The 12,185-nt window shown below is 41.8% G+C and overlaps 1 protein-coding gene across 5 annotated transcripts in view; it reads right to left on the reverse strand.

Moving 5' to 3' along the window:
- The window catches only part of GYG1 (glycogenin 1), a 34,420-nt gene that overhangs the window by 1,587 nt on the left and 20,648 nt on the right, over nt 1-12,185 (reverse strand). For all 5 annotated transcript variants that reach the window (XM_081190519.1, XM_081190516.1, XM_081190518.1 and 2 more), the window contains 2 exons: nt 7,334-7,460; nt 1,067-1,286 (listed from right to left, as the gene is read on the reverse strand). In XM_081190519.1, coding sequence (XP_081046645.1) covers nt 1,067-1,286; nt 7,334-7,460 — 347 coding nt within the window. The remainder of the gene's footprint in view (nt 1-1,066; nt 1,287-7,333; nt 7,461-12,185) is intronic.

Here is a 12,185-nt window from a genome sequence, read left to right on the forward strand (position 1 = left end):
AGTTTGAATCTTGCCGAATCTGGATGTTTAAATGGCAATTTGGGTATCTACTAATTTCACTTCCAAAGTACACAAATGAGTGTTAAGAGGCAGAAAACCTGCTAGATCTGAAGTTGAAGAGAAAAATCCATTGGTATACAGCATCAAATGACGACTACTGGAGATGCAGGGCTGTATCCACCATTAATTCACATTCCAGGTATGCCTATTGAAATTAATGGCCATGACTTAACTTGGGTCCATTTGTTTCAAAGGGTCTACCATTGAGTACAACCTAATTAGATACAACCCATAGTGCTCTGGACCACTTGCTTACAGGATGTTAAGTAGCAGTTAGAAAGTATTACCACCAAGCACTGTGCATGTATGATTAACAGAGTTTTCAGTAAGCATTTTGGAATGATCCATGCCAAACAATTCAGTCTAGTGAGTTTCATATGGTTCAGGCCAGTCACCATATAAGACCTCTCCAAATTGCAATAATGCAGTGTGAAGACAGCGGTTGCAGCCATCCGATCTACACCAATTTGTCTACACAGTCCAAAAATAATACAGCTGAATTTTGAAGATTCAAGGCTTACTATATTAACATTCAATCTACTTTATGTGCATGCTTCCTGACCCCCTTTACTTTAACAACCGTGTTAGCAAAAACTAGTATTCAACTGTAATATCTAGTAATACAATTTAGGGATGTATGGGAGAAACGTTTAAAGAATCTGGTTACTAATCTCTTAATATAGCTAGGCCTGGCCCAGTTACTGTTTAGTTTGCCCGTTAGCACAGTCCAGAAGTGTTAAACTTATTCTGGTATCCAACCACTAGTTAACAGTTGCAGCTCCAAGCCAGTGTGCTGCATTAATTAAGGAAAAAGCTAACCCATTTCGGCTGAGGTCATTATCCCTAAGTAGCCTTGTGATTGCAGGACTGCAAGCTGTTTTTGTAGCAACCATGCTAGTTTCAGGCCAAGTAATGGCTTTCTCACAAGCGCAAAGAACGTGATCCTCCTACCCCCCACAACACAATTCTCCAGTTAAGGCAGGTTAAATACATTAAGGAGACCTACCGCCTTTACACCAGTAGCTGTATCTTTAACGACACCATGTTGATGTAGCAATGGCAAGATGTTTGTGACGAAGATGTCCCACCACATATTGAGAAACTCTGGATGAATCGCTGTGGGATCTTGAGCATCTTCTTTGACACTTTTTGCTTTGGAGTCATACGCGTAGTTCCACGGTTTCAGTCTTCCCAGGAAGTGAACCACTTTAGCATTTGTCCCAAACCTACAAAATCATAGTATTTTAAGAGTTGGAAGGCACCTGTCTGGAGAAGCTCTGCTTGATGGGTGGGCTGCAGAAGGGAGCACTTTGTCATGGCTCCTCCACACAGGAGTAAGCATACCTAATTCATTCTACAAAAAAGCAACTAACCTTTGTAAGCTGCTTTAAACTGATTTGATTTTTTTTAAAAAAGTATACCAAGACTAGAACTTCATTTTGTATGCATTAAATACAACAAACAATAGTAGCTGTTGCAAGAACACCAGAAAGCCACCACTACAGGGATTTCATACAAGTATTAGAGCAATTGCTCAGCAGGAAACCCCATATGAAGCAAGAGGCTGCATATCACCATTTGAAACGTGAAATTTTGCACCGAGGCAACAATTCAGTGCCAATAGAAACACTGTTCTATGCCCTGTATTAAGTAGCACCTAGTCTGCATAATTCATTCTGCTTCAATTTGTCATGTGAATAGCAAAGAGGTATGCAAGTCATTAGGACAACTTGGACAACCAAGCCTTCAATCGGCCCCATTCTAGCATCTAAACATTTTGCTAGTGTTCACACCGTATAGCACGGCAATACTGATTTGCAGCCTTAGGACTAGAACATTTTTTAAATAACCAGAGCATTAAATCCCTAAAATGCTGGATTTTATGCCAAATTTTGCACAGTTCCTGTGCTTCCACAGCATTACACAATAGAACTCCATCTTTACCATATATACAAATATATGAGTGATTAACAGTTTATCTATTCATAAGCAAAACTGAAACACCCTGAAATAACATGGGTTGGGTGGTTGTTTTTTTGCAAGTCTGTGGCTCCCTAGTTAGGTAGTAGTAGTTCAAAGACACTAAAGTGTAAGGGGACCAGCAAGGATCTATCTGTGAGCTTCCAGAACTTAACACAATTTTCATTTGGTTTAGACTAGAGAGAATTCTAGTACAGTGGTACCTCAGGTTAAGTACTTAATTGGTTCCAGAAGTCTGTTCTTAACCTGAAGCACCACTTTAGCTAATGGGGCCTCCTGCTGCCGCCGCGCCACTGGAGCCCGATTTCTGTTCTTATCCTGAAGCAAAGTTCTTAACCTGAAGCACTATTTCTGGGAGTGTGTAACCTCAAGCGTATGTAACCCGAGGTACCACTGTATGCCCCATTGTAAGGATGTGGAAAATACCCGGTCCCTATAGACTTATTTTTCCCCCTCCCCTAAGTTGGAAGTGAGAGCTGCCCATCAAAAACAATGGAGGAATGTAGCATTTTAGCACAGCAGTTACTGTGCTAAATGGACAGTAGCATGTCCATTGAGACAGAGGTTCAAGCACTGCAACTGCATGCTAGCCAATATAGCACAAAGCTCATGCATGCAACCAAGTGCTGAATTTGGTCTGGTAGAGAGTCTTGACAAGTGGATTTGGGGGCAAAAATCCAAACCAGGTTTAGCCACATCTCTAACCTCCAATATGAGGGTACGTGATAGTTATTGGCATTTACTGGCAGGTTTAAAGCATTTTAGAATTTTGCCCTGCTGAAGGTGTCAGCTGAAAGGACAACTGGCTTGCTCAAGCAATTTTACGGCAAGTATCTTGGGAGACACTGGGCGACAAATGTGTGCCACCAAGCTAGGAAACCTCCCATCTAAATGGGAAAGTTTCAGAGGGAAGGAAGGAAAACCATATTTTTCCTCTTTCTCAAAACCTCCCGGTTTCAATGTAGAGGGAACAACTATTTTCTGGGGGGCTGCAGATGCGCGTGCCACTTTTGACTCCAGAAGTTGGGTGAAACGGGCTTACGTGTGACCACCGCAGTGCGCAATGACCCAGAACACAATCCCCGTGCCTGTAATACAAAATCCTGACGGCCAGTCCCAAACCTAAGTCCTCAACAGGACAAAGCCTTCATAGAAGATTGGGGGGGGGGGAATGGATCTGTCTTGTCTCTCCCTGTCAATCCACTATGAGTTCTAAATATTGTTAATAATAATAATAATAATAATAATAATAATAATAATAATAATAATAATAATTTTTATTTATACCCCGCCCTCCCTGGCCAGAGCCGGGCTCAGGGCGGCTAACACCAGTAAAATTACAGTAAAAACATAATAGGAAAAAAACCCAATTTAAAATACAGGTTAAAATGCAATTTAAAATGCAGCCTCATTTTAAAAGTAGCCCATAGATCAAAACCATAAGGGGAGGGAAACATAAGGGTCAGACTGAGTCCAAAGCAAAGGCCAGGCGGAACAGCTCTGTTTTGCAGGCCCTGCGGAAAGATGTCAAGTCCCGCAGGGCCCTAGTCTCTTGTGACAGAGCATTCCATCAAGTCGGGGCCAGTACTGAAAAGGCCCTGGCCCTAGTTGAGACCAATATAACTACCTTGCGACCTGGGACCTCTAAAATGTTGTTATTTTATTGCAGGCCAAAGAGGCAACACCCATTACAGACTGAAATTTTAGGTGTGTCTCATTGACACACGATCATCGACACATGGGTCCTTTTATAGAACACGGAATAATGGACCCCCCACGCAAAATGGTCACTGCTATTATTGCAATGATCTGACGGAGGTCCCCAACTTTTCCTTTCTACTAGCAAAGCTGGGTGGGTAAATTGCCTGCTTGGAAGCAAAACAAGGCCACCCAGAAAAGAGGTGATGATTTCTACATAAAATCAGATGACGTCCTAGGTGTTCAAAAATACAGGTTTTATAGGGCTTGGAGAGTTTCCAAGATCTACAGAATATTGAGGATATGGAGGTAAGAAAAATACTATTTTTTGTGAGCAAATGTATTTATCCATATAAATTTGTGTCTGAAGATCTTACAGCAGTTAGCAGCAGAAAAGTACAAAAATACCTATCCCGATGCCTGCCCTTTGGGAAGGAAACAAGATGTTCAATGGAACTGAAGTCAGGCAGAGCAAGTCTGGAGGTCAAGTCTAGGGTCAAGAGCAGTTAAGCCACTGAATGCTGAAGCTTTCGGTTGAACGTAAAAAAAAAAAGAAGGAGAGAGAATGGAAGGAATTTGCCTGCTTGAGCCCATGACTGCTTATAGTATCACGGGAGGCAAGCATGGGAAGAAGAATGCATATTCCAAGGTTAACACTCTTTCCCTCAGCAATGTAGCAACAATACAAGCTGAGAGGCTTGTTCCTGAGTGCTTTTGCTCTAAAGGATAATGAGGAAAGGTTTAGGCTAGATGGAAGGGAAAAGATGTCCTCTGCAAACCCCGTACAGTACTATATAGGGCACCTTTTCCAGGTTAAAGTACCGAAAAAGAAGAAAAGAAATGTTATTTAAAAAGGCTTTTCAATTTTGACTTCTCATCTCTAAGTTGCTTTGGTCGTTTCACATGACAGTTTGCATCTGGGTGATTTATACAGTTCACTAGTCTAGGAGATACTTAAATAATTTTACTATAGGGAGTTAGGCCTGCAGCTGGTTGTAGATTCTGGATGAAATTATTATCCCCTCCCTTGTTGACTTCTAGCAGAGTTATAGAATGATTTGGACAATCTGTCTGTCTGTCAGTCTCTCTCTCTGTGTGTGTGTACACTGACTAGCCAAAGTCAAGCTTAGAGCAATGGAGGGGCAGAGGCCGAACTAGAAAGGCAGCCTATTTGGGGTATGTGGGAAGATTGAATGAGCTGTTAGGTAATACATCAGGTCAACTTAGTAGGATTCTAATGGGCAACTCATTTGCCAAGTTAACATGCATTCTAGGCCTGCCGTATAGTAATTTGATCCCATTTGCCCACTGCCAACTGCCTTTTCGCCTGAGCAAAATGCTAAGTTAGCTACCTGAACCTATTTGGAACCCTGACATCACTGCTTGAAGGATTTTATTTAAGAGGCTGAGGTTTGCACCTGTTTTTGATAAATCCCCTTTTCCATTCTAAAAAGCCAGCAGATTAGATGTGATCATAACAGGGTTTAAAATGTCATTCATTCCGTGAGCTGTAACTGCTTGGCACAGCTTGAATCCCCTGGGTGGGGACATCTTGTGTTCAGATTCATTCTCCCTGAAAGCCACAAGTTTCCCAGAGACTCAGGCTTTCAAGCTGTCACTTGAACGGGCAGAGGAATGGCCTTGGGTCCACCAAAAGCAGAGACAACAAACCTGACCTCAAAACAGAAAGGAGGTGAATCGTAGGAACCAGGTATCACATGATTCAAGTAAGTCAACAGCTTAAAGACACAACACCACAATACCATACACTGAGCCAGATATTCTCTCCACCATCCACTCAGTACTATGTATTCATTCCAGTTTGCATGGACTTCCAAGAATAAGTCTTCTAATTTTAACTTGACAGTGCTTCATATGATGCTGCGATCACAAGACATTTTGAACCTGAGCCACCGAACACACTGCTTACGTTAGCTGCTCCACAGAACTCTAGTTACTTGATGTTGCCTGGAGACTTGCTCATACAAATCGCTCATTAACTTCTGGATATATGAGTGGCATGGGTTAAGATATTTACTTAAACCTAACAATTTCCAGGGAGAATTTAAATCTGGACTCTTGATGCCTGGCATCATAAAGAAATAATTTAGGCTACATCAGGGTTGGGAAATAGATACACTATGCTGTATATGTTTTTGACTAAGACTGTATGGTCTGTGGCTCTCGTCAAAGGGACTTAAGGCTACGATCCTATACTCATTTACCTGAGAGTAAATCAATTGAACTAACAGGGCTTACTTCTGAATAGACCCATAGAGGCTGGCACTGTAAGTTTCAAGTGTAGGATGTGACTGTATTGTGCATTATGTCTACTCAAAGGAAACACACACACACACAGTACCTCAGTGTCCAACAGCTCACAATACAGTGGTACCTCTGGATACGAACATCTCCGGTTGCATATCCTTCAGGATATGAACACAGCAAACCCAGAAGTATTTTTCCGGGTTTCGCCGTGTGTGCATGTATGCGCAGAAACAGTTCCTCCGGTTGTGGAAACCTCGGGATCCAACCCGAGCTCTGGAATGGATCCTGTCCGCAACCAGAGATACCACTGTATATCCTGAAGTCCTAGACTGTCTTAATATTACCTTTTTAAGAAGGCATTCTCATTCCTTTTCCAAAGGATTCTACAGAGTACCCGTATTGCATTTCTGCATGGACACTGCAATGCCCACTTGCCCGCACGATCAGACGTGGCAACTGAACAGAGCCATTTGTTGTTCTAGCCTATTTCTCTCCCAGCAGTGGCTGGGGTGGGGGTGGGGGTTTGAAAGCAGGCCTCTCCAACAGTCATGTTGGCACTCATTCTCAAGCAAATGTGGACTACATTTGTGGAGGTTTTAGACAATTGGGCTTATGTCTTGCATTAGCGGTCCTTTCTGTACTGCGACAGTAGGAGAGCTCCTATACTATGGGTGGGGTGACCATCCCTGGGTCACATGGGATGCAGTTTTAGGATGGGTATTAGCAGCTTTGGAAGGAGCAGGGTCACGGGCACCTCCCACATGGACCAGGGGTTTCAACATTCCATGTCATGGATGTAAAGCAGCCACACTGCAGGACCTCCATGCTATGGAGGAACATCAGGACAAGTGCTCAGAACAAAGATCAGGAAGCTAGGTGAAGCCGTCTTACAACTCCTGTTCTTCCTGGCCACTGGGCTAGGCTGGCTGTGGCCAATGGTTCCCCAGTCCTGCCTTTAAAGTTAAGACATTATATTTGTTGTAAACACAGTTGGCCCAGATGGCTGTTGCAAGATAAAGGAGTGGAAAAGACCTCACACAATCCACCCCCAGCTGTAATCAACATAGCTTAGGTATTTAATTTAGAACAGATTGAAGTCTACTAGCAAAGTCAGACTTACAAATAACTTCCTGTCCTAAATGAGGTATGAACACTTTCATATCAACAGGTCATAATCTCTTGTTTCAACTATATTTGCTCTTGCTTGGTGGCACCTTGCAAGAAAAAGCACAGACCAGACTGGTCTCCACTTTGGAAATGGCCTTCACATAACATGAACAGGAGAAACCACCTATGTAAGTTGATTTTATACATTTTGTCCACTTACGCTTTAAATGCTGGGAGATAGGAGTAGATCGAAATACTGCTTAAGTTATAAATAAATGGCAGGTGCTTGCTGATGTCTGTAGTTGCCCAGCTGCTGAAGAAAGTGTTTAATAAACCCTGGTCCCCACCTGAAAGAGAGACATGATAAGAGTTTAACAGGGGCCATGACAATGCATAATTGAGCAACCCAATAACAACAACTCTTAAGTGCTAGTTGTCCCCTTGTCTAATCAAGATGTGTGCAAGCACCAGTGACTCATGAGTTTGTATTCTTGCCTCCAAACTGCTGGCATTTTACCCAAGGCAATTGCTTCAGTGACCTGAGAAGGGGTTGTGTGTGTCATACAGTACGCCTTCACATTATTTTGCAGTGTGGAAAGCAATAGATAGATGTCACAGGGCCTTGTGTGTTGTGCAACTCAGCCTAGCCAATTCTGGAGAGAAGCAAGGCAGCAACTATGATACGGTGGTACCTCTGGTTATGAACTTAATTGGTTCCAGAGGTCCGTTCTTAACCCGAAACAGTTTTTTTTTTAGCTTTAAGAAATATGATTTATTATTTTTTTAAAAAATAGTATTTATTAAAGTTTTAAGTTTACAAAAAGACAAAAGAAAAAACACCAAATTAAACAATAACAATTACAAAACCAATACATCACAATAAAAAACAGAAAAATAAAAACAATTAAAGAATGACTGCCAACCCGAAACAGTTCTTAACCTGAGGTACCACTTTAGCTAATGGGGTCTCCCGCCAGCGCATGATTTCTGTTCTCATCCTGGGGCAAAGCCCGAGGTACAACTTCCAGGTTAGCGGAGTCTGTAACCTGAAGTGTTTGTAACCCAAGGTACCACTGTATTGTCAAAGTGGTGTATTGCCCTTAAGTGAGGGGTTTTATTTATGTATTCATTCATTCAATTTATATGCCACCCTTTATAATATTGTACACCGCCCTGGGATCTTCTGATAAACACATCACAGAACATCAATGATAAAAACGTAATAAAAAACATACTGACAGTCTAATAATAAAATAGTCATAACAACAGTCCTCCCCCCCCCCAGGCCATTGATTATTTAATAGCCTGGGTAAAGAGAATGTTTTTGCCTGGTACATACAGACATGTTGTAATGGCACCAGGTGAGCCTCTCTGGGGAGAGCATTCCACAATCTGGGAGCCACCACAGAAAAGGCCAGTTCCATTGTTGTATCCCTCTGAACCTCTCTAGGTTGGGGGACATAGAAATGGGCCTCAGATGACAAGTGCAGGGTCTGGGTCAGTTCATACAAGGCAAGGTGATCCTTAAGATATTGAGGTCCTGAGCTCTGTAAGGCTTTATAGGTCAACACCAGCACTTTGAATTGAGTCCAGAAACTAATTGGCAGCCAGTGCAGTTGTGTCAGGATTGGTGCTATATGCTCAAACTGTCTTATTCTGGTGAGCAATCTGGCCATTGCATTTTGCACCAGCTGAAGTTTCCAAACCGTCTTCAGAGGCAGCTCCATGTGTGACATATTGCTGTACAAGAGTTATGGACACCAACTTTTAATTAGTTAGAAAAATCTATAATTTTTTTTTAATTGAAACACTATCTCAAGAGGAGTATGTAAGAAAATCAATAAAGCAGATAAAAGTCAGAAACACACTTTTAGAAACATACAAATCAGAGATCTGGTGAAAGGAAAGAGATTCCAGCAGGCATAAAAAACACCTGGAGACGTCTACATAATGTTACTAAGCAGAGAGTTCCAAAACATAGGTGTTACCATGCTGAAAGCTCAACTCTTTGCAAACGTAGAATGAGCATTATATGACATTTCTAAAGAGCACATGTTCAACAGATCAAAGAAGCTGTCAGATAGGCACAAATGGGACCAAGCAGTCCCTCAGGTAAACAGGTCCCAAATACTTAATGCAGTTGCTCCAGTGACCCAATTAATGACTGTGTTCAGAACTAGAGCCAAAGCCACAGCAAAACTTGGCAGACCCAAGCAGATTTTGTATGCCTGAGACAGAGCTAGAACAGAAACGTCTGGGTTTTAGGTGTAGCCTGGGAAAAATGAAGTTCATGGCTCTTCAGGCATCCATAATCGTTACAACAGTTGTGACTATTTGGATCAATAATATACTGGCAGACAGCTATTATTATTAATATTATTATTATTATTATTATTATTATTATTATTATTATTAGTCAATGGTCAGGGATGATGAAAGTTGTAATCTAATGACTTATGGAGGGCCACAGGTTCCCCACTCCACATCAAATGACAACTGCTCAGATCCATTTCAGTTTAAGGCAGCAGGAATTCTAGATAAGCAAAAACATTCTCAACATGTGTTTTACAATAACTAAATGTAGGAACAATTACATAAGACTGATAGTAGCTTTTAACATTTCATTTACACAAGGAGAGACAAACTGTCCACACTACTTAGAAGCTCAGGACTCCAATACTTCAAGGACTGCCTCTCTCCATCTGAACCAACCTGCACCTTGCGATCATCACCTGAGGCCCTTCTTCGTGTGCCTCCTTCACAAGAGGTCTGGAGGGTGGCAACACAAGAACGGGCCTTTTCTGCAATGGCTCCCCCTTTGTGGAATGTTCTCCATAGGGAGAGGCTTGCTTGACGCCTTCACTACATATCTTTAGACACCAGGCAAAAACATTCCTCTTCTCCCAGGCCTTTGTCTAATCAGACAATCTATGACCTTTTAAACCAGGGGCCAGCAACCTTTTTCAGCTGTGGGCCAGTCCACCATCCCTCAGACCATGTTAGGGGCCGGACGAATATTTTTTTTTGGGGGGGGGATGAACAAATTCCTACACCCCATAAATAACCCAGAGATGCATTTTAAATAAAAGCACACATTCTACTCATGTAGAAACACGCTGATTCCCGGACCATCTGTGGGCTGGATTGAGAAGGCGATTGGGCCGCATCTGGTCCATGGGCCTTAGGTTGCCTACCCTTGTTTTAAACTCACTTTCTCTCTCTGTGTGTGTATGTGTGTGTGGGGGGGGGTATTTTTTGTTTGTTTGTTGCTAAGTATTTTTGTGTTTTTATATTGTAAACCACCTTGTGATCCTTGGGTGCAGGACAGAATATAATTTTTAATAAGAACCACCACCACCACCTATAAGTTATTGGATATATTGGTTCTGGACACTTAACCCATAAATTCTGACTTTGTCAGCTGTATGCCTGCTGGAAATAATGTCATTTCTGAACTCTGTAGTAGCAAGCATATCCTACTGTTTGGTGTTTCAAGTTTTAAGCCCAGTGCCCTTTTATGTAGCTGAACTATTCCTCTAAAGAGGTGCATTGCATTGTTCTTTCTCATTAGCAGGAGAAAGATTTGTGAAACGGAATTCTTTCCATATGCATCTTTTCAAAGAGGAAGATTGAAGTATACTAGGATTGCTTTCTACAGACTCAGGATTACTACTTATACAAGGTTATCAAATTCTTACTGAAGTTCTGGTTCAGTCTTTCCTGTATCAAGTTTGTAATCTAGATTCAGGGCTACTTGCTGGCAAGGATTTCACAAAGCTAGGAAAGAAAAGCCCCCAGATGCTGCACACATTTCTAAGGAAATAACATCTTCATTTCTATTCTAGTTCCCACAGCAGAAATATGTCACTCGAGGTTTGCTTTCAAATGTGCCATGGTTAGAATCAGAGTTTACCCATTATAATGTTTCCACTTCGAATGAAATTCAACACACTTGCTTCTCTCTCTCTCCCCCTCCCCTGGATAAATTCAAAACTATATTATGCCAAAGCCAAATGAGTGAAATACAGTCAGAAAGAACACAACACTTCTACTTGTGTTTTGTTCCAGACAGAACACCATGAAATCACTATTCTTCTTACTACAAGCCTTCTCGTATCCATGCCAGCTCTACTGGTGCCAGTGCTTAAGTTACAGCACAGACAGTAAAGTGATTCAAAAGTATAGTCCCAAATAACTCTTGCTATTTGACATGGGTACTTTATTTTGCACTCCCTGTTATTTTTCATTCATTGGAACAAATGCATCTAGTGGAAAGCAACTGAAATCAGGACAAGAACTGCCTCTTAGGACTTTCTCTTAGCTTCCACTGACCAATGCAAGCAATTCCGAAAGTTAGAAAGTAACTTTAGTAGCAAGTTTAATCTATGAGAATGCAGCCCTAGAATGCTTTCCCCCCTGCTCCAGACTAGCTAGGATTGCATTCCCATGGTAATCCATTCATGGTGGTGTCAGAATCTAGTCTGCATGTATATTTTATAGCAAACTGAAGCCAATTCAACTGTGCAGCTATGAACAGAAGCAAAGCTTTTGCTTCTAAGTAGTGTAAATAGCCTTTCCCTGGGCAGAATTCCCATGTACTTGAACCAGACAATATCATAGCAAAGAACAACCATCATCTTCACCATTACCTACACAGAGAATTTTGTTAAAGAACAAAAGCATTCCATCACAAGCAGCAGAGTTTAGCCTTGTTAACAATGAAAATGATGCTATACAAACAAGCAAGCAAGCAAGCTCAGGGGTGTCACCCAATGTGGAATGTCTAATTTGTGTGACTTCTTGAGCCCTGAAGGCTGTTTCCTACTGCACTATCTTGCTTGCAATACATTATGGCCCTGTTGGGTGTGCCCATGCAAGTGGCCAGCCTAAGCAAGAAAAATCCTAGAAAAGGATGCATTTATTTATAAGCCTATCTCCTAGCAAAAGGGTTTCCCTTCAAGGTTCAAGCAAGCCTAGTGCACCTTCACATTAAGCTAGCCTTCTGCTTCCCCAAGTTCAGGTTCTCTTTTTTCCAACAAATACTCAATATCCCATACTTTCTGAGCATACTC

Source organism: Podarcis bocagei, assembly GCF_964188305.1.
Source record: "Podarcis bocagei genome assembly, chromosome: 4".
Taxonomy (NCBI): Eukaryota; Metazoa; Chordata; class Lepidosauria; order Squamata; family Lacertidae; genus Podarcis; species Podarcis bocagei.